Source organism: Lontra canadensis, unplaced genomic scaffold, assembly GCF_010015895.1.
Source record: "Lontra canadensis isolate GAN:19392208 unplaced genomic scaffold, GSC_riverotter_1.0 scaffold99, whole genome shotgun sequence".
In the NCBI taxonomy this organism is placed as follows: domain Eukaryota; kingdom Metazoa; phylum Chordata; class Mammalia; order Carnivora; family Mustelidae; genus Lontra; species Lontra canadensis.
The window spans coordinates 1,051,599-1,075,657 of NW_022631093.1; the positions used below are offsets into that span (position 1 = coordinate 1,051,599).

General features: G+C 36.8%; 1 protein-coding gene across 9 annotated transcripts in view; it reads right to left on the reverse strand.

Annotated features, from left to right (window-relative positions):
* RAPGEF6 (Rap guanine nucleotide exchange factor 6) overlaps nucleotides 1-24,059 on the reverse strand; it is a 187,933-nt gene that overhangs the window by 14,651 nt on the left and 149,223 nt on the right. For 6 of the 9 annotated variants that reach the window (XM_032837631.1, XM_032837626.1, XM_032837630.1 and 3 more), the window contains 5 exons: nucleotides 16,438-16,649; nucleotides 11,777-11,900; nucleotides 9,392-9,415; nucleotides 5,413-5,633; nucleotides 900-1,091 (listed from right to left, as the gene is read on the reverse strand). In XM_032837631.1, coding sequence (XP_032693522.1) covers nucleotides 900-1,091; nucleotides 5,413-5,633; nucleotides 9,392-9,415; nucleotides 11,777-11,900; nucleotides 16,438-16,649 — 773 coding nt within the window. The remainder of the gene's footprint in view (nucleotides 1-899; nucleotides 1,092-5,412; nucleotides 5,634-9,391; nucleotides 9,416-11,776; nucleotides 11,901-16,437; nucleotides 16,650-24,059) is intronic. The other 3 variants (XR_004380305.1, XM_032837628.1, XM_032837627.1) reach the window with 1 other exon arrangement.

A 24,059-nucleotide genomic window follows, 5' to 3' on the forward strand; every position in this document is an offset into this window, starting at 1 on the left:
GCCCTCAGAGGCAGCTGCAATGCCCACAGCAACTTCTTGTAGGTTCCAAGGTTTTCTTCTGCCTGAAGCAATTCTCTGCTATCTTTGCCTAATTACCTCCTTCCCACTCAACCCTTGAGACTCTGCTTAGGCATTACCTCCAAAAAGTCACCTCTGACTTTATACTTAGCTCTGTGTGTCCTAAAAACTTTCCATCTATTTTTTTTTTTAGTACGTTTTTATATGCACATACCCCTGGCATAAAAGCAAACACATTATACTTAAGTTACTGGTTTGTGTGTCGATAGCACCAGAGTGAAAATCTGGCAAGGGTGGGGGGGTCCTTTCTTACTCAACTTTGGATCTAAAACAAAATTAAATTCACAGATGTCTACTGAATCTGTCCTAAATATAATACATGGGCTAGGTAATAATGTCAGGAGCCAAACTGAACCTAGCTTCCCTTCCACATGGCCTAAGAAAGGGGCGGGGGCTAAAAAGCACAGGCTCTTCTTTACATACTTTACAATTTCTTCTTGTTACCTAACTAGGTTTTTCAAAAGTGATCATTAATGAAAAAATATATACATTTTTAGAACAAGCAACCTCATTCTCATAGGGTGCATGTACATTAGATAACTGTTTTATGCCCCTCTGAATGCAATAAACTCTTGGTACCTCAGTGTAGTACTGTAAGTTTTCTGTTGATATGACTACAGAAATTCCAAAGCAGCATTTAAAATAGGTATGCTGTCAATACATACCTACAAACTGAAACTTTTTTAAATTCATGAGTGATGATTAAATTATACAAACCATACTAGATCATCTCCTGAGCATTTACCTTTGTAATTATTTTTCAGTCTAACTCCCCTATAAATTGTAATTAAATCAATGCAATAATAATTGTGAATACTCACTTAATGTGGCAGGGTCTTTGGCTTGTCCCTTCTTCCTGATGGGGTGCAAATTAACAGCTGGCACTTGGAGCACCTGGCTTACTCGGTGGGGCTGATGCAAATGGGCTTTAGCTGTTTGACCTGCCGATCTCATAGGCACTGGAGACATTTCTGATGATTTGGCTGATCTTTTCTCACTTAAATTCTTGGTCACTAATAGAACAGAGTAAGAAGTATGTAATTATGTGCTTTTTAAGGCAAGATTATTACCAGTGACAATAATAAATGACTGCACTAAAACCATCTATTTTTTTGTTTGTTTTTAAAGATTTTATTTATTTTATCTGACAGACAGAGATCACAAGTAGGCAGAGAGGCAGGCAGAGAGAGAGAGAGAAGGAAGCAGGCTCCCTGCTGAGCAGAGAGCCCAATGCGGGACTCGATCCCAGGATCCTGGGATCATGACCTGAGCCGAAGGCAGAGGCTTTAACTCACTGAGCCACCCAGGCGCCCCAAACCATCTATTTTTTAACAAAAAAATACAACAGATTAATCTTCCTAAAAATAACTTCATGGAAGTATCATCGCCTATCAGGCCCTGCATGATTAGCATTAGGCCAGTACTTGCCTCCCTAATACCATATACTCTGCAGCAACTAGAACCCTTATTTTCTCAAGTCATCCAATATCTTTTCTTAACAGCACTAGTGATTGTTTGTAACAATTCAGATACCTGTGCGATTCATCAATTAATGTGTCCCCCTGACCAGGCTCTTAATGAACATGAGAGTAAGGACTGCCTACCGTGCTCACTACTATATATCCCTCTGTATGCCACAACTGATACAAAAAAGATGCTTAATGGGTATTTGCTGAACTGAAATTATTTCAATAGTTACATGCAGGACTATAAAACAAGAGAATTGTTTTATAAATTCATGATTATTTGATAATAGATGTCAGAATTAAAAACTGAGAACTGAGTTAAGTAACAAAAAGCTCCTGCCTCTGTATAAAATGAATATAGTAGTCCAGAGGAAAGAACTTTTAATCCTTTAGTTATTCAGGGTGGTTTCAACACAGGTCCAATCTCAGTACTCCACGATGTATTTGTTTTTAACATCAAGATAAAAGCCAAATTAGAATGTTTAACCAGTCCCAGAATAGCTATAATAGTTATCCACCGTGCTTTTATCATGAGGGCCTACAGAGTATTTTGAATGTTAAGAATTAGGATACATCTCAGAAGTCAAAACAAAGGGACTTCTGTAAGATAATGTGCAGCAGCTCCTCAACTGCTTGAACCCAAGCAATTATCTCACCTTTGGGCTAAAGCCATCAAACACACCTTCCCCTTTCTGTCAATACTAACCAATTATCAACTGACATCTTATTTTACCTGCTGTAGTATAAAGAAGAAAAAAATCAAGAAACCACTTTAAACAGAGATGACTGCCCAAACTCAACTAAATACATACTGATTTATGAGGAAGAACCAAATTCTAAAATGCTCAGCAATCAACTACTGTATAGGCCTGGGATTTAAAAATCATTTGAGGGGCGCTGGGTGGCTCAATGAGTTAAAGCCCCTGCCTTTGGCTCAGGTCATGATCTCAGGGTCCTGGGATCCAGCCCCACATTGGGCTTTCTGCTCAGCAGGGAACCTGCTTCCCCCTCTTTCTCTCTGCCTGCCTCTCTGCCTACTTGTGATCTCTGTCAAATAAATAAACAAAATCTTAAAAAAAAATAAATAAAAATAAACCATATGAAGAGTGATTAAAAATAAAAAATATTTAAATGCTTAAAAATCATTTATGTAATAGAAATCAAGTAGAGACTCTCAAACCAAATTAAAGGAATACACAATGAATTAAACTATCACAAAACTTAAAGAAGGTCTCACAGGTTTATTCATTTTAAGTCAGTATTAAATATGTAGTAAAGGATACCATTTAGTGTTATAAGGAAAGACAGATAAGTTTAGCTGGGTGTAAAGAAAGTGTGCAGGTGAGGGTGTGAGGAAGGGAGAATGGGAGAGAGAGAATGGATGCAGACTAGGTATGTAGGATCGTTCTGGGCCCCCATTTTAACAATGAGCCAGGCACAGAAGAGATTTTTATGCTCTTGAATATCCCAAATCAGATTTAGGGGACAAAAAAAGCAGAAAATGAAAACAAAAGTTAACATAAGTGTTGTTTCTGTTTTTGTCTGATGAAAGGTTAAACCGTGTTCTGTCACTGTAAGATGATAAGGGTCTATGCTGAATTACTTGGGGAAAAAATAATTTTGAGGATCATGCAAAGCAGGGTCAGAGTACTTTAATAAATTATGGATATGGGCTTTGAACTGTAAAATATGAATGAATCTTAAGATTCTGTATACTTTTTTGGTCTCTACTCCTTAATATGTACCATTTTCACATGGCTGACACTATTCTTACTAGGTCACAGGTAGTAAAAATTTTTCTAGATACCTTCAAAGTCTATATATGTTTATTATTTTTAATGGCCATGTACTATCCCCTGTCTTGATAAGGAAACAGTGTGCTTGACTATTCTCTAATATTTCAGTATCTGCAGGGTTTCTTTTTCATCGGAATACATTCTGCAACATCTTTATATAAACAGATTTTGGGTGCATCATCTCAAAGGAATAACAACCCCAATACAAGACACCGAACAGGTAGCTCTAAGGAGTAAATGGCAATGTCTGTGAAGTGCCTAGCATGGTTGCTGCATATAGAAAGTTCTCAGGAATGGTTAGGTTTTATTATTTCTTTCTCCTTTAATTTAATAGGATTGATGCAGAAAGAATCACAGAGATAAAACATACTGTCAATCCTTAAGTCTTATATCCTTGGGCAAACAGAGAACTAGGATGAAGAGAACCTTGCTCAAAAAGTAATAAATGACACTCAAACTTTGTCTTCATCCTTCAGAAGGTTCCACCATACTCTATTCGTCTGGGTAGAAGGGTCCAAAAAATCCTTTTTAGGACATTTACCGAATGGCTTACTTTGTACTTTAAAATCCACCATCATATTTGAAATTTTTAAATCAGTATGTAGTTATATGTCCACTTTATCTTTTCTACTCTGTTGACAAACTGTTTTCTATTATATGCGATTTGTTAATCTCAGGGTCAGCCCATGATGACTACCATTTCCTCCTATCAATCAGGAAGACTAGAAACAGAAAATGTGAACCTCCCCCAACAATATTCTGTCAATAGTTTATCAAGTTCTAGACATCCTATTGGAATTTTTATTGGTTATATGTATATATATGTATATGCATAAAATAACATCCACTTTTAATTTAATCATCATTTTTGGCTGTCACAACACAATGTCTTTTACTATTTTTGAGGTCTGCTTTTGTGACTCATCATTTCCTTGACCCATACACATACACATTCTGTTGTTGTACAGGTATTCTCAGCTTTTAGAAGTTTGCGTTACGCCATTTTGCTTTTATGTCAGTATCAGTTTTCACTAGCCACAAGAAATCTGAAGAGAATTCTTGCTTACAGATGCAATGTGAACCCAGTCAGAGTAGAATCAACAAGCTGTTTTCTCAGAAACTATATTCGGCATCTGATTATCAAACTGTCTGTGCACCCATTAACAAGGTATGTCTTAAGGTATCAGAAAAGCCTAAAAGAGGTTTTTTTGGGGGGGTTGGGAACACTCAAATTTTCTTTCATATAACTTCATGGTAATTGCTTCTTCCTTTTATGCCATTTTGGCTTACAAAAGGTTTCATAGAAATGCTCTAGTTAGGAATAGTGGGAGAAACCTGAACGTAATTAAAAAAAAAAAAATTGAGACTAGGCTCTTCTTTTGTCTATCACATCAATATTAGAATGTGCCTGACTTTTGTTTTATTAATTACTGACACCTATTATCTCTAAGGTTTCTTTTTTTTTTTTTTTTTTTAAAGATTTATTTGAGGGAAAGAGAGACAGAGAGGGAGGGAAGGAGGGAGAGCATGCATACACACAAGCAGGGGACGCAGGACAGGGAGAAGCAGGCTCCCCACTGAGCCAGGAGCCTGATGCAAGGCTTGATCCCAGGACCCAGGGTTCATGACCTGAGCCAAAGGCAGATGCTTAACTGAATGAACTACCCAGGGGCCGCTCTCTAAGGGTTTCAATTAAACTTCTTGGATTTTGTAGTTGGTAAGTAACATTATCTGTGAGATTTTAAAAAGGTAAAAAATCTCACTTATTTTTATTCTTCATTTAGTGGTGAAGGTAAAAATGTTCTCAAACAGAAGGGCTCCTCTATAATGTTCCAGGTTTTTGTAAGAAGACTTTATAATGAATTTTAAAGAAGAACTCTTTATCTCTCAACTTCTTGCATAGGGTAATCGTTCAGAATGGATGGTATTCAGTATCTGGTTAAGAGGATCACTCAATGCTTGGGGTATATCAGAAACCTTTTTTGAGTGAAACAATTTGCATGGGACTTCAGCTTAACTCTAGAGAAATAAATTTCTATTTTCTTTTATATTAAGTGAAAACTTGTACTTACAGGTACCATAGGCAGGTTCCCACTGCAATGACATCATCTGAAACTTTTCCTCATCTGCGTCTACATCCAGACTGGAAAGATACTGCTTCACTTTTCTTGCCATTTGGGCATCCTCGTATAGCTTCTTGGCGTTAAGCAGAGAGCTGCGACGTGCCCTTTTTTTGTGTGCACCTCCCTGAACATCCAGCATGTTCGAGTTTGTGCTGCCTTGACTCAGTGACCTGTAGGGAGATGGACATCACAATGAGGGGCAGTAAAGATGAGAATTACAAATGGCAGACTGAAGATTAAAAGAATTTTGTTCTGTTAATGCTATTGCATGCTGATGCAAATGAGTTAAAAGATGAAGAGCATTAATGCAGAGTAATATGGCACACATGGCTATGTTCTGAGTTCTAAGATTCGGCAAAGTGTAGAACTCAAAAGAATAAGATAACACCGCCCCACCCCCGCCAGCACAATGAATTCCATCAGGTCTATGTTTGCGCCTATGCAACCCATGGCAAAACTATGACAAGTAAACTGGCCCAAAGGCCATCCACACTCTGAAGATATGGCAAGAGCCTGGGTCACAACAAGTGGATCCTTAATCAGATCTCTGCACCAGGAGTTATTCTAGAGCAGCTCTGCTTGTTTGTGCTGCTTTAGATATGCCATAGCCATTACCATTCCTGTCTACAGCACACCCACTCTGAGTATGCTAGCCGATTTTACCAGTAAGTAGATCTTGGCCAAAATTCAAAGAGAACAACCAATAGGAAAAATAAGCATTTATATTCAATTCAATATAGTTAGAGACCAGAAGTAGGAGAGAAAGTTACTCAGTCTTCTACTCACACACCAGTTGATTAGGCAATATGTGGTTCTAGGACTATCTGTGACTGGGGACCTTTCTTTGCAATGCCTCCATGATAGAACTGCAAGCCAGGCAGAAATAACTACAGTTCAAACAAACTAAAGCCTCTCCCAACTCTCCTCTTTTTGGCAAACTTCATTCTAGAATAACCACATCTAAAACCAATGGAAAATAGGAAATGCTATACTATTTATAATAAGGCTAGAAATGCAAGGTTCTTAAATGATTTTTATTTTAAATGAAGTTCCCATTCCAAAATAATAAAGCTATCTATGGGTTTATTAAATTACCCTCATTTTTATCCCCAAATATTCTAAAAGACCACAACCTATAGAACAATTTGTTCTTCAATGCTTACATACTATTTAAAACAGACACTAGAATCCTAATGTTTTCTTTGTAAACTAAGTGAAACAAAGTTGTTGAAGTGTTATAGTATTTTTTTTCTTTCAGTATTTTAAGATCTTTGGAATAGGATGTGTCTTACATTGGAAACCAACTTTCGATTGCTACTGGTCAGGCCCGTTTGAAACGTCAAAACTTAAGAATGGTTGGGAAGAAAATCCAGTGACATTAATGAATTACTCTTTCAATCTCCAAATGATTTTAAGAAGGGAGTGAATCCGACAAGTTTCACAACATTCCCAAAACAGCAGTCAAAAGGAGGCAATTATCTGCAAACCCAAGCCAAGACTCTAGCACCAACAGCTTTTACTTCTCTAATGGCTTGTTTTAAGAAATAATGCATTACCAATACACTGGATGACACAAAAGATACTACTGTGCAGGGAAAAAAAACCTCCCAGAAACTAGTCACTCAGAAGATTCATATTCTAAATATGAAGAAGTCTAAGATCCAAATAAACCAATGTAATTTGCTCACATTTTTCTTTTTAAAGATTTTTATTTATTTATTTGTCAGAGAGAGAGAGAGAGTGAGTGAGCACTGGCAGATGGAGGCAGAGGGAGAAGCAGGCTCCCCGCCGAGCAAGGAGCCTGATGTGGGACTTAATCCCAGGATGCTGGGATCATAACCTGAGCCAAAGGCACCTGCCTAACCAACCGAGCCACCCAGGTGTCCCAACATTTTTCTTTTAATGAATGCAAAAGTGTGTTATGTGATAAAAATACATACCTAAGTTTACATAAGAGCTCTTTTAAATAAGCATAAAGTAAAAAATATTCAGGGGTAAGAAGGCAGTGAAATGATTTTTCTTAGTGGTACATCAAATAATGGTGTGTCCAACAACTGAAGATATCTTAGATTCAAATAAATGCAGTAAAATCAAGAGCCAACATTTAGGAGCAAATTTGAATACAAAGATCTTATATAAGTTTTCCTTCACTGGTATCCGAAAAAAAAAAAAAAAAAAGGTTTCTACAAATCTAGGATACACACAAAATTCTAGTAACTAAAAACATTGTAATAAATGACAATAAAATGTCTTCTAAACTACTTCCAGAACAGAAAATACCATGATATAAGAATAAAAGCACCTAGCATCTACAAAATCACAACAGAATGCAACCCTAAAACTGAACACTGAATATGTTACTTAAGTCATTTAACACCCCAAATTCCCAGTAGGATGTACTGACCAAGTATTTTTCTTCGTAACAGTAATGCCAGGAATCAATTTCTATTTTTGGTGAGAAGAACCAGAAAAGACCAAGACATAAATGTGGAATACAGGAAACACATGAGAAACACAAAGAGAAGGAAGAATGGAGAAGGAAGTTCAAGTTCACCAAACTTCCAACAGAAAACAAGATCACAAATAAGACAAGACTCAAGTTCAAGTTAAGTGGCTCACAAAAAATCCTTCTATCATGTAATAAAAGCATCTAACTTCATGATTCACTCTAGTCTTTAAATAACAAAATCCTTCATTCACAAAACCATCTCTTTGTTCATCTAAAAATGAAAGGGCTACATAGATGATTTATAAGGTCCTAAACATTCTGATTCTAAATAGGTATCTATGTAAAAGCAGAGATCTGAACATACCTGCACAACAAAAGGTGGCAGTTTCTGATTGTATTATTTTTTTTTTTTTTTTTTTTTAAATAAGGTCAACTCTATCCCCAGCTTGGGCTTGAACTCATGACTTCAGGATCAAGAGTTGTATGCTCTACAGACTGAGCTGGCTAGGCACCCTGACTGTATTACAGTTTTAAGAAAGACAAGGGAGTCTCTTATTAAAAATGACAGAAATTTAAAATAAATTTCTATCATGTTATATTAAGTCTCACAGTATTGGTGGATCTGATGAATTAAAATCATCCTATTTCAATTATTTACTAACTGAATTTTAAAATTTTTTATTGTGTTATGTTAGTCACCATACAATACATTATTAGTTTTTGATGTAGTGTTCCAAGACTCATTGTTTACTAACTGAATTTTATAGCAGAGTTTGGATAAGAGCTGCCTCTTCTTGGAAAACTAATGGGAACAAAACCTTTACAAACAAAAGTCATTCAGTTTTTTATTATTACGTATTTCTTAGTAAAATATGGCATTTGAAGAAACTTTTTAACAGTAGGCTTCACATCCAACATGGGGCTTGAACTCATGATTGTGAGATCAAGAGTCACATACTCTACTGACTGAACCAGCCAGGCACCCCAAAATATGGCATCTGAGAATAAGAAAATGGCACAGACTCTGGAATCAGACTACTTGGGTCTCGATCCACTATTAGTGAGCTATAAGAATTTAGACCAGTCTGTCTTCCCTGTCTGCAATATGGGAATAACAGTATTTATCTCCCAGGGTGGATGGAGAATTCAGTAATTCATTTAAAGTGCTCAGAATAATATATGGCACATAGCAAGCACACAACAAATATTTACTATCATCATCATCATTTAACTGCCCCTGCTAAATTAAAATCTATAAGGGACTTATGGGACATCAAGAATGGTAAAGTAAAGGGGGAAAAAAAAAAGCTAGTTCCATCACTACTTTCACCTTGTTAGCAAAAGGCATTTGTCAGGAATGTAGGTTGACAGGGTTAATAGAACGCATGCTATTTTCTGTGCGTGCATTAATGAATAGGATGCAGTATATGTTAAGAGTCGTACAATCTTCATTTCAGTTGCATTCATCTCTACACTTACCCCAGACTCCGCCACCTCTTCTTCCTGCAAGCAAGAGCCACAAACATTGAAGCATGGGTTGAATAGGAAAGCACAGAAAAAAGACAACAGTTGAGAGTCAGAGAAACTATGGAGACAGACTAGAACAGAAAAATTTTACCAAGAAAAAATGGTAGTTAACAGTAAAATGACTTAATGGAATGCAGAGGGGTAAAATGAATTATGATATATACTGAAGGCCAACAAACCTGCAATTTCTTTAAAATATTTTTTTAGGTTAATTGTATTTCTAATATCAAATCTATATCTTAGGCTTATGTTAATAAGAAATTTAAGAAAAAACACGTTTTACTCTAAACTGTGAATTTAAAGTTTTTAGGGAAGGAAACCTTAAATTAAGGAAGAATTTTTGAATATTTTTTGGAAAGGATTTTTGGGCCACTCATTCAAATGAGAGGATGGAATTATAAGGAACATAAAAATTTATGTCATTTCTAAGGGAAGAAATTTCTCTGACAATATACTTTACAAGAAATGTTAACCAGCAAAATTGACTTAAAATTTAAGTAAAAATATACCATCAGAATAAGATACTGCATATCCTTATACTCCAATTAGACTGAATAAAAATTGTATTTATTTTTGCTCCCTGCCGGCCTCAGTGTGGCCTACACCCACTAAGCTCCAGCTGCAGGTGCCCCAAGTCTCTGTTTTTCAGTCAGCAAATTGATTACTGTTAGAATAAAAGATGTTACTTTGTCCACACTAGATAATTTACCCCACAAAATGGACGATTACTTGCTTAAACAAAGAGCACACTTCAGTACTGGTTGACAAAGAAAACGGATTCAGGAAAATTCAATCCATTTCTAAGTGTCCAAACTAATTATAAATGTTTCCTTTTCCCCCACACTATATTCTACTTAACCAAGGCCATTCCACAGAAAACAGCCAAGTTTATGAATTTTCTCCTTAGGTTTTTCCTCTGCTCTTTTTTGTAGCTCAGCTGATACTCATTATTTACTGGCCTGGTAGGGGCACAAATTCATTATGTCTTCAGGAACAAGGCTCCTAACATATAAACGGAGGTCCACATAAAGACAACGGGGACTGGTGGGACCACTGGACAGAAACATGCAACAAAAGCAAAAACTTAAAGAAACAAACAAACAACAAACCCCCCCTCCAGGTTTGCTTTGGTCCCTGGTTCTTACTGTTTTCTGCTTCCAAACTGTTGAGCACCGACATGTCTCATTACACACAGTGATTCTTAAGGGTGGAGTGGGATGGCTACGGAAGAGGAGAGCTGACACTACCCTTCGTCCATACTCTGAAGATCTCTACACTAGGAGCAACCATCAGATCAACTCCTTACAAAAACAAAGATTCTTCCCCAACAGTAAGTAAGACAAAACAAAAAACCTACCCCGACACACACACACACACACACACACTATATTTTGGTTACCAAAACTCTAACTCCATCTCTGATTTTTAGAGAAACAAGTATTTTTTGTTTCCTTCCTAGACTACATGTTTTTTTAAGCCAAAGGAACTGTGCTTGCCTTTGTTGATAGTTCATTTTGAAAGTCTTATGTACTGAAGCTATACACATAGGCCCAGAAAAAAGTCACCTAGATTAGAACCCCAGTTACCTATTTACCCTGAAAATTATGAAAATTACTGAGAACATCTTGACAACAAACGTTCTATAAGTTTTATATAGTCTGAGAAAGACTTTATTATATTAAAAATGAATTTTAAAAAAGCATTCTTAGAAGTGAATATGGAATACAAATAACATCTGCCATTTCTATTAATGATGGAACATGCTTAAATCTGCACTTTCTCAATTCTGTTAAAGTACTTACACACAAATAAACAGTAGTACTATGGCTTGAGGAAAAAATTATGTTTTAAAAGAATAAAGTATGACTTAATCAGAAAAACAACTTAAAAATATTCAGTAAAAATAGAAGACATGTGCAGACTAATAAATAATACTATACAAATTAGGCTGAAAACCAGATAAAAGCATTTGTCCTCTGTGATAACTTCAGTAAAGGTCAGCAATTTTCTTATATTAGTTACTTAACATAACAATAACAATACAGAATTATCCACCTACTCAAAAAAGTAGTACAGAACACGTGTTCAAATCTCAGCAAACTACGTAATACTGGGCAAATAACCTAACTGCTCTCAACATTGGTTTTTTCCAATGTAAAAGGAAACCCTATACCACCTACCTTTAAGGGGTACCAGGACAAATGATTACTTATGACTGACCTTACTTGACATTACTTATGTCATGCAGTGTATATAACAAATGGGAGATGGTTAATAAATATTATTGCTATATCACTCAATGTCACTCTAACACTTTTACACACTTCAATGTCTTACCTCTGCCGAAACATCATAGCTGGGTCCATGTTAGCAGAAGTCATTCGAACAACTTGGCGGATTTCTTTGGCAATCATTCTTAGCTTCTCAAAATTCACTAAACCATCTACTTTGGAGTCATTTCCTATGGAATAAAAGCAATTCTTTGGTTCTCAAAATTAAAATACCTATATAAAGGTAGCAGAAGTCAAGTTTCTCTTGGGAGCACAATTCGAACTGCAACTTCTGTTTTCTTATTTTTTGTTTTGTCTGCTTAGAGGAGGAGATAGAAAGGGAGGTGGGGGAGGGGCAGAGGGAGAGAGAATCTTGAGCAGGCTCCATGCCCAGTACTAAGCCTGATGTGGGGCTTGATCCCACAACCTTAAGATCATGAAGTGAGCTGACATCCAGAGTCAGAGAGTCAACCAACTGTGCCACTGAGGTGCCCTGCCACTTCTATTTTTAAGAAGCGATGTATATGACTCAACTCTGCTCCTAGGTACTGAGCTATTGGAAGGAATTCTATTCCTATGGCAGCAGTGATTATCAATACTGGAAGGTGATAAGCTACATAGCTTCTGAAACCAATTTCACAGTGTTGTTACAGGAACACCTATAAAATGTGCACCTCCTTAAGTCTTACTCTCCAGATGCTCAGCTCACTCTCAGGCGGGGACCTGTCTCTGCTTTTTTAGACAGCAGGGTATAGCACCTGAAAACTTAAGCTTTAGCCAGGGGTCACAAAGAGTGACCTATGAGCTTAATTAATCCATTAAGTTTTCTTTGATTTAAAATACTTTTAGAAATTGTTAAATGAGTTGTCAACATTTAACAAGTGGAAGATATCCCCTGAAAACTTCTGACTATTCTTAAAAAAAGGGAGGGTTCGGGTGGGGGATTAAGGAAGAGTAGGTATGTTTTCTTAAATCACAATTATTAGTTAAAATTAAGAGGTGGCTGGCTCACAGAAGAAACACTTTCTAGTTTGCCATTCACCTTCTTTTACCCAAAGTTTTAATTTACAATTCTTACTTTCATCAACTGATGCAAATATGCTTACTTAAAAGTTCTGTAATTATTATTTCTATTCTGATAACTGGACCCTGAGGAAAAATTCACACAACTTTCAAAATGGTCTGCTTTTCTTTGAAGAGAGTAGGTATGAAACCAAACTTAGCCAATCTGATGGCTTACTAAAAGTTCAGAGTACAAGGCAAAAAGAAAAAAAAAATGTTCAAAAGGCAATGTGACTGTCTATCATAGTGTTTCTTTTTCATGCCTGTCTTCAATACTTAGTGTGGCTGCATTTATCTAATGTGGTAGGCCCCTGAGATGCCTCTGTGGAAATCCTAAGTCCCAAAGACAACTTTAAGAACCTAATGGGTCTAAAACACAGCATGTTCTATCTCCTCATAGTAAACAGAACCTATACATTAAAGATATGAGTCGTTCAGTGCCTCAACATGTGAGGTGTTAACAAAATAATAATCAAAAATACTTTTCAAGTCACATAAACATGTTTTGAGGTAGCAAGTCAGAAAAATATATGTGAAGTCTATCACAGTATTTCCTTATGAAAGAGGAGTAAGGAGAGAAGGGGTAGTAAGATCAGATAATCAGAACCACCTTGTACTGAGAATAACTAGAAAATTTGAGCAAAAACAGAAAAAGCAAATAATTTAAGTCATCAAAAAGCTAATGAAGCAGTGAAGATTCTGAAGAGGAATGAAGATCTGGGGAAGGTTTACTATATCACAGTGCTTGATCCTAGGGGTATTTACTGATTCAGAAAAGGCAGATGATGAGCTTAAAGAACTAAGTGGTACCATCCCAACCTATGAGATTAGAAGGAAACAACTTAAATTCTGGCAAACTTCCAATGCTTTGGGTTGGGATCCTGAAGGGCTATCCTGGGATTAAGGATGAACTAAACGTGACCAGGATACAAATTCAGTGTTAAATTATCTCAAGATATGAAAATGGATTAAGGTGATTTTGGATTATTAGCACACCTAGCTGTCTGGCAAAAGCAAGCTTTAATTTCTCTGGAGGAATGGGGCATTATCCGAAATCTCAGATTATTTCTCTAATTTTTTATTAACAACATACATTTGACCAAAAATAACCAGGGCTATCAGGAAAAGAGACAACATGAATTAAATGCAGGAGAAAAAAATGACAGAAAGGGACCCACAAAGGATGGGAGTTATTAAAGACTTTAAAATAACCAAGTTGAATATGTGCAAAGATACAGAAAACAACACAGAACTATTATGGAGAACATAATAAAGATAAAAAAAAAAGTAAATTATAAACCTGACCAAAAAGAAAAAAAAAAAAAGCCTCATATAACACAAAAACTGGTAGTAGGAACTCACTGATATATTTAATAGTAAATTACACACAGCTGAAGAAAGAACTGATAAACTGGAAGAAATTATCCAGAATGAAGCACGGTTAGATAAAAAGATGAGAAACAGAGAAAAGAGGGTATGAGGCAACGGAGGAAGTCATAAGGTCTAACAGAGGTGAAATCAAAATTCCTAGAGGTTAGAAGAGGAAAGGTAAAAAATTTGAAGACAAAATGAATGAGAATTTTCAGAACTCAAAAAAAAAAATAAATAAAAATACAGCTTTCAAGACATCTTACAAATAAATCAGGACTATGCCACACCTAGTTACATCACAGCCAAACCAGAGGGAAAAAAGAGACAAAGAGAAAATTATAAGGCAGCTATTGGAAAAGAACAAAATATAGTCACAGGCACAGCGAGTAAGACTGACAAATGATGTCCCAACATCAACAATGAAAGCCAGGACACAATGGAATGGTCTCTTGAAATGTTTAAAGACGACAACTGCCAACCAAAATTATGCCTTAAAAATGAATATGAAATATATTTTTAGATAAATAAAATTAAGATATTTCATCAGCAGCAGACTTGCACTTAAATAATAGTGTTCTATAGAAAGAAAAAAACCCCAACCACACAGAGCGTTGAAATGCAGAAAGAAATAAAAACAAAAACATATACTGACTCTACTAAATGATAGTATGTGGGAGTTCAAAGCATTAACAACAACTGCATATAAACTGGGAGGTTAGTAAATGGAATTTAAATAATCTAAGTTCCTTGTACTGCCCAATACATAGAAAAGTACTGATGAATATTAACCTAACATCAACTAATTGAGTATAAATATTATAATGTCTATTGTAACATGAGAAAAAGAGTAAAACAGTATACAGTTAGTAAGTTACTGTACTAGAACAAATACCATACCCAAAAATTAACTCAGGAAGTTTGTAGATAAAATAAGGTAAAAGATCACTAAGTTAGGCTTTTAAGGCAAAGAACCTGCTGTTCAACAAAAGATAATCTTAAGAGACTCAAAAAGTAGGTCATATTACACCTAGGATTTATAAGAAATACTTAAAAATGTAATAAAAGAGAAAACCTGATAAAAAGAATACATAAGAAACCTGAACTCATAATTGACCAAAAAAAATCCCACATAGGGGCGCGTGGGTGGCTCAGTGGGTTAAAGCCTCTGCCTTCGGCTCAGGTCATGATCTCAGAGTCCTGGGATCGAGCCCCACATCAGGCTCTCTGCTCAGCAGGGAGCCTGCTTCCTCCTCTCTCTCTGCCTGCCTCTCTGCCTACTTGTAATCTCTGTCAAATAAATAAATAAAATCTTAAAAAAAAAACCCACATAAATATATAAAAGGGTACTCAATCTCATTAGTAATTAGGAAAATGCAAATTAAACCATACCATTACTGAAATGGGTAAAAATAAGAAGACTGAATTTACCAGGTATTGATGAGGAACAATGACGACTCTTAATAACAATGCCAGTGTTGCACTTCAGTACATAATGCCAACTCTTTTCTAAAGTTGATTATATGAGTATCAGATTCAGAAATGCCACCTTGACTGATATGAATATTCAAGGCAACATTATTCATAATAGGTGAACAGTGGAAAACTGTCAAATGCTTATCAGAAGAATGGAAAAATCCACTGTACTGCATTCAGGTAATGGAACAGTAATTTTGAAAAGTCAAGTACAGCTATAGTCAAAAACATGGAAAAATCTCACAAATCTAAGGTTGAACAATATAAACCAGAAACCAAAACCAAACCAAAGCATAACAAATACGTTCTGTAATTCTATTTATATAAAGTTCAACAACAGATAAAACTAAACCCTAGTATTAGGAGTCAGGACCGTCATTACTATTGGGGAAGAGAATGAGGGTGGTAATTAATTAGAAAGGGACATTTTGGTTTTGGCCAGGGTATTGGTTACATGGGTGTTCTCTCTGTCATAATTCATTTAGTTGCTCAATGATTTTGGGAATTTTTATGTATTGCATGTGTTGAGTAATTCAATTTAAAAAAAAGTTGGAAGGAAAAGTATTACTTAGCAAAATAACAAATATGATTCCAACAGTCTGATCTGGGTGTAAGTGAAATTTATGTTTGAATGCATAGGATAAACACCTAAATTTGTTTTTGTCAATAATGTGGATTTTGATTTATAAAAGTTGCTGCATTTATAATTACATAAAGCTTTAGTGATATAAAAGGCTGCAAAATATATGAAATATAATAAAGCACAATTCTGTGGAATTAGTTGAAGTTTAACATGCTAATTTTCAAATAACTTTTAAATACCTTCATGGAGAAATGTCATATCTTTCTTGACAACAGGGAAGAGTGGAATAATTGGAGGCTGCATGCTTTGACTACTAAGAATATTTCTGTATTTTGCCATGTTTCTAGATGGATCAAAAAGGTCTTGTAGATCTTGGAGGTGTTTCTCATACTTGCTTGGTAATTTTTCCCAAGTACCTCTGAGTCGTGCTACAGATGCCAGGTTCAGGCCACTGCCAAAGATGAGAATAAAAACATTAATAAGGGACTTGGAGGAGTGAGAAAGACTCAGGGCAATAAAGCATATACACCAAGTTTCTCTAACAAAGCTAAAATAAGTAGGGACATATTTTTAGTATGTTGAAATGAACAGAGTATAACCGTGGGAGAAAAAAATACAAGGGACTCTCTAATCTGACAACAAGGAAAACTGCTTTCAGAGGAACTATATGTATTACTTGTCTATGGTTGTACTCCTGTAGCTTTTATTTTCCAGCTTGCATGTATGAGACAAACATAGTATTTCCATAAAAGACACACTTAACATAAAAAAAAAACCCTCTAATATCACAATGTTTCTGTTTGTTTTACCTAGAAATAACTTTATGGAGACATTATCTATTTGAAAGAGGTTTAAGTAATGCTAAACACAAATGCTATAATAATTGAGGCAAGTTCTAGGGCAGAGGCAGCCTTCTTTTCCAGAGATTTTGTTCTCTCACATCCGATTCAAATACTTCCCTATCTCTCGGTTCTAATCCTGTTCCCCCAAGGCCTCCATATATTCAGTGTCTTCTTTTCTACAGGACTTGAAACTCAGATAGCCCCGAGGTTGAAAAGCATGCATATCCATCAGGCTGCAGCTCTTCCCTCTCCATTTTTGTCTCTACTACCACTCCCACCCCCCAGGTAGGCTGCCAAATGAATCATGCATATATAATGCCTCAATTTTCTTACCATTTAATCCCTCTTTTATACTTAGCCACCTGACTTTTAGGGACACCACTGTACTTAAAATGTTCTCTTGACTTCTCATCTTAAGGTGTGACATCAAGATATTTGTTCCCTTTGCCTCTGAGAAATCATCCCAAATGACTGAATGAGTATCAGAAATACAAATTTCATCTCCACTTCAACTAGGAATTATCTGTAACTCCAAACACATTAAAAGGCAGACCCCAAACAGTCAAAGTTAAATAGGAGAATGGCAAATGCTTGAAAAGAACTTCTGTAGGTGAAGGTCTCAATGAAAGCTGGTAAAGTTCTCCAAAGCAGGTAACTCACCCTGAAGGCAAGAACACCACCCTCCTTTTTGAAATAACACAAAGGAATCTATAGACTTATAGAATTAGGTGGAGGCTGGACCATGTTCCTTAACAGGGAATGCCGGATAAAGTATATAGCTACAGTACCTCGATAAGAAGCAGTTTAGCGGTGAGACCGGATAGAAGGTAAAAACTCTGATTGGTTGGCCATATCTCCATGTGGTGGAAAGAAATAAAGGGTAAACAATTCACATTCAAGCTCAATTCCTGCTAGCCTGGAATAATGCCCTAGATCCTCTCTCATATGAACCTCCTGCAAACACTTGGTACAGGAAAACTCCCATCATTCAAAAAGAAAAAAATAAACACAGAATCTATAATGAGCTGCTACAAGGAAAAACAACACAAAGAAAAATGCTGCCACCAATCAAATAAAAACTGGGACTAATCAATGACCTAGCCATGATTTCAAATGAATTAGTAAAATAAAGAGCTTAATGGAGAGATATAAAGAGCTTAAGGAAAATATGGTAGAAGGAATTGGTAAAAAGAAGTTAACTAGTAAAGTTCAGAAAAGAAATGGAACACAAAACCAATACAGAAATGAAGGCCACCCTGGAACCTACAGAGGAGAGGAAAAAAAAAAAAGACACTGCTACAACCTGGTGCAAGTACTGTTGAGGGGAGGATTAACAAAAGCAGTTAATGGAAGTGGACAGAACTGGAAGTCCACGTTTCCAGAAGAAAAGTTCTAGCACTCGGCTGGAGTAAAACAAAAACAACAACGACAAAAAAATGGAGTCTGGATGCGCTTAAGTAGGTAAAACGAATAGTTTGATTTTGCTGGCTTCACCCCTCCCCACAGGGACACAGCTGAAAGCTAAACTAGATAGCTGGTGATTTCTCCCACAGGGGAGAGGGTGAACTGGTTAAGTACATATCTGGTTTCCCTAATTGTGCAGGATGCCATCAAAGACACTAACTTCGTTTCACTAAGCTCCAGAACATCCAATAAAGTGGGAGCTCCACGACAAGGGGTGAGGGAGCAGAACTAGAGAGTAGTATGGAAGATTCCTGGAGGACATTAAAGGAACACAGGTCCTGCTGACTGCTTCTGGACTCCAACAGGAGTCAGACCAGGATCCACAGGGAACATCTCACCTCTTACCTGCAGATGGCCCCAAATGACCTACTGGCACCTGCCCTGCTCCATACACCCAACTCATACCCCTACATCCTTCTTTCCTCTGCTGCTGGCTCCCTGTCCAAGGTCCTGAGAACAAGCTCTGGTAAAGAAGGAGCAGAGAAAATAGGCCAAAGCCTAAGGGCAAAGGAGAAACCACAAACTTGAACTGGAGCACCACTTTCAAAAAATAGAAGAGAATCTATTAGCAGATGACAGGGTATACTGGAGGATACAAAGAAGATAAAATTTAGAATTCTCTCACAAGAGGGAGGGGTGCCTGGGTGACTCAGTCAGTTAGGTGTCCGCCCTCAGCTCAGGTCATGATCCCAGGGTCCTGGGATAGAGTCCCAGAAAGTTCCAGGACCGTGTCAGGCAGAGAGGCTTGCTTCTCCCTCTCCCTCTGCTGGCAGCTCCCCCTGCTTGTGTGCACACATTCTCTCTGTGTCAAATAAATAAAATCTTAAAAAAAGAGAGAGAGAGAAAGCACGGAGCAGATACATCCATGTAATGTCTGAGAAAGTCTTAGAATCTATAGGAAGACTGCTAACGTTTTTCCCCCTCCCCTCACTCTAAAGACTGCTAGTAAAAACTGGGAGAGGGTTAATGCTACTTCAAAAGAAAAAACAAAAACAAATCAGGGAGCCATGACATCACTGAAATTCACAATAATCCTCTAGTTGCCAAACCCAAAGGCATGGAGAGCTGCAAATTTACCTGATAAAGGATTCAAAATAGCTATTTTAATGAAATTCAATGAGCTACAAGAAAATTCAGAAAGGTAATTCAATGAAAACAGGAAAATAATACATAATCAAAATGAGAAAGTCAACAAAGATATAGAAATCATAAAAAAGAATCATAGATTTTTTTAGAATGGAAGAATTCAATGAACAAAATAAAATAAAATGTCACAGAGAGCATCAGAATCAGAGTAGATGAAAGAGAAGAATCAGCGAGAAAAAGAATAGCAACTTTGAAGTAACCCAGTTGGGGGTGGGAGTGGGGAGAATGAACAAGAGTGAAACAAGCCTACATGGTCCATGGGCTCACCAAAAAACCCAGCCATCCGAATTAGTGGAATTCCAGACAGGGGAAGAGACAGAGAAGGAGGAAGAAAGCCTATTTAAAGAAATATGGCCGAGAACTCCCCAAACATGAGAAGAGATCTGGAAATTCAAGTTTATGAGGCTAACTGATTACCCCATTAGTTCAATTCAAAACAACTTTCTCTAAGACTCATTGTAATAAAACTGTCAAAAATTAAAGACAAAGAGGCAGCAAAAGAAAAAAAGATGATAACCCGCAAAGGAACATCCATTAGGCTGTCAGCCAATTTTCTCAGCAGAAACCTTACAGGCCAGTAGAGCGTGGGATAATACATTCAAAATGCTGAAAGAAAAAAATTGTCAACCGAGGACACTATCTGGCAACATTATCCTGAGAAATGAAGTACCTTCCCAGGAAAACAAAAGCCTTATAAGAAACACTGAAAGGAGTTCTTTGAACTGAAATGAAATGATGTTAAACAGTAACATGAAAAGATATACAAATATATGCCACTGTGATAAAGTTAAATACATAGTTAAATTCAGATAACTTAAAAAAAAAAAAAGATGTTATTGATTTCTTTGACAGAGCACAAGCAGTGGGGAGAGGCAGGGAGAGGGAGAAACAGGCTCCCCACAGAGCAAGGAGCCCAATGTGGGGCTCGATCCCAAGACCCTGAGATCATGAGTTGAGCTGAAGGCAGAGCTTAATCAGCTGAGCCACCCAGGTGCCCCAAATTCAGATAATGCTTAATAGTGCAGTATGATCATTTAACCACTTAGAGAATAAAGCTTAAGGAACAACAAAATGACAATAGCTACTATAAGGTGTTAAGGAATACACAATATAAAAAGGCAAATTCTGACACTGAAAACATAAGAGCAGGGAGTAAAAGGGTAGAGTTTTGCATGTGACTGAAGTTGATATCAGCATGAAATAGTTATGTTTCATGTAAGTCTCATGGTAACCTCAGAGCAAATACCTATTGTAGACTCACAAAAGACAAGGAAAAGGGAATCAGAGCATTTCAGCACAGATGATCATCAATTCACAAAAGCACATAGCAAGAGAGTAAAAAGGAAAAAAGGGAAACTACAGAACAGCTAGAACTGTAACACAGCAGTAATAAAAGTCCTTACCAGCAAACATTCTACATGTAAATGGACTGAATTCTCCCATCAAAAGGCACAGAATGGGTGGATGAATAAGAAAAACAAGACCCAACTATATGTTGCCTATAGAAGACTCACTTTGGCTTAAAGGACACAAATAAGCTCAAAGTAAAAGGATGGAAAAGATAAACCATGCAAATAGAAACCAGAAGAAAGCAGAGGATGCTTTATTTCTATCAGACCAAATGGACTTCAAGCCAAAAATGGTAACAAAAGACAAAGGAGGTCATGATATAATGATAAAGGGCCAACTCATCCAGAAAACATAAAAATCATGAATGTGTGTGTGCCCAACATTTCAGCATGTAACTATAATAAGCAAAAAGTAACAGATCTGAAGGGAGAAACAGACAACGATGCATTAGTAAGGGACTATACTATACCACTTTCAGCAATGGATGAATTACCTAGACAGGAAATCAATAAATGGAACTTGAACCATACTTTAGACCAAATGGACCTAACATATATATACACAGGACAGTCTTTTCACCATTAGCAGAATATACACTCTTCTCAAGCGTAAATGGAACATTCTCCAGGAGAGATTATAAAATAAACCACAAAAGTCTTGGAAAATATAGGAAGACTGAAATAATGTCAAGTATTTTTTTCTGACCATAAGGTGTAAAACTAGGAATTAACAAGATGAAAATGGGAAAAATCTACCAATAAAGAGAAACTGAACAACACTCCCTTGAACAACCAATGGGTCGGGGAAAAAAAAAAATCAGAAGGGAAATAACTATCTCGCAACAAACTAAAATGGATACATAACATAACAAAACCTATGGGATGCTGCAAAAACTATTTCCAAGACAGAAATTTAGCAATAATTTTCTTTATTAAGCAATGGAAATTACCTGGCTTTTCATATCAAAGAACTAGCAAAAGAAGAAACTCAGCCCAAAGCTAGGAAAAGGAAAAAAATAAGATCAGAACAGGAAGATATCAAATAGAGGCCAGAAAAATAAAAAAGATCAATGGAATTAAGAAGCGTTTTTCTGAAATGATAAACAAAATTGACAAACCTTTAGCTAGACTAAGAAAAATAATGGAAATAAATAAAATATTACTACCTAATTCCAGGGAGAACTGGTTGATTCACTTGTGTCATCTATGCTATAACGTTAGTTTCTTTGATATGCTTTAATATAAAATATGGGAAAACAAAGCAATTAATTTTACAGGAACTACTGAATATGAATAATGTGTATAATAAAACAGTCTTTAAAACAAAACAAACCTTTTTTTTTTTTTTTTTTTAAGATTTTTTTTTTTATTTATTTATGAGAGAGAGAGAGAGAGCGAGCACAGGCAGACAGAATGGCAGGCAGAGGCAGAGGGAGAAGCAGGCTCCCTGCAGAGCAAGGAGCCCGATGTGGGACTCGATCCCAGGACGCTGGGATCATGACCTGAGCCGAAGGCAGCTGCTTAACCAACTGAGCCACCCAGGCGTCCCAAAACAAAACAAACCTTTAACCAAATACCCACCTTGGAGCTGTCTTTCCTTCTTTCGAATTGCTTTCCTTGGCTATAAAGACACTATCATAACTGTGCTGTTTTTTTTTTTTTTTAAGATTTTATTTGACAGAGGGAGAGAGATCACAAGTAGGCAGAGAGGCAGGCAGAGAGAGAGGAAGGGAAGCAGGTTCCCCGCTGAGCAGAGAGCCCGATGTGGAGCTCGATCCCAGGACTCTGGGATCATGACCTGAGCTGAAGGCAGAGGCTTTAATCCACTGAGCCACCCAGGCGGCCATAACTGTGCTGTTCTATTATTTCTTGAAATTGTCCCCTATCTCTTTGGCTCAACTCTCTTCTTTACCCCTACACTCTGGATGGTCACTAGTTATGGCTCTTAAACCCTCTACTATTTATTTTTTATATTCTCTTTTTACATAGAGATCTCTCTCGGTGTTAATCAGCTTTTTTCCACAGACTACTCCCAAAACTGAGCCTCTAACTCTCACATTCTAACTTTATGCCTCCTACACAATTTCAGTTTCTAGCCTTCCAAGTGTGCATCAATGGAATCTTGGTTCCTTGTTTTAGACTCAGCTGTTAAAAAGTCTGAAGTAAGTGGCACGATTCCTGCATTTTATAGGTGGAAAAAAAAAGAGTCTTCAATTTTCAACTGACACAGTGCTACTATACTGGAGAGGCAGGACTCAGACACAGGTTCAGCTGTTCTAAAGGTTAAGGCTCATATCTGTTCAATACTCCTAAAATCAAATAAACAAAACCACACCAACAAAAATTCCTCCTAAAGCATCTAATTCAAGCACACCCACTGGTTACCTTCATAAAGGAGTTTCTCATCACCATGACAGATTTATGATTATAAAGATTCCAATTCTATCTCATGTGAGACTAGAGCAGGTCATAATTAAATTCTGTGGGAGTCACATATAGCTGGGATTAGGAGGTAATTATGCTGCAATATATAAGCACAGGATCTTATAAATGGGCAAAACTGTAACTACCCTCCACCTTTAAAACTTGACTTCCTTTAAGAGGAACCCCTTATCACTATACTAGGGGAGGGTCAGAAAATACATTATTACCTCAGTTAGCCAATCTAGCCAGTCATAGTGAGTCAGGGGAAGAAAGGCTCCCAGGACATATAACCATCCATACTTCCTGGGCTTAAGAGACCATAAATTTTTAAATTCTAAGGCCTACTGTGCTTCAGCAACAATACAACCAGATACCTCATGCAGTGTTTGATAAACAAATCAGTGCTCACCAAATGGTTGCCATTATTATCATTATTTATTGTTGTTTTTATTGTTTCAAAATTTCAATTGTAGGTTGGAGCAGTGATGCCACACTGATTTTTCGGTGTCAAATCGCAGTGAGGCAGATAGGGAAAGATGCCCAATACAGGAATCTGATGATAAAGATCACCTGTTGGCCAGATATCCCAAGAGAGTATAATCCATCAAAGGGGGAGAAGGAAAAAAAATGGGAAGG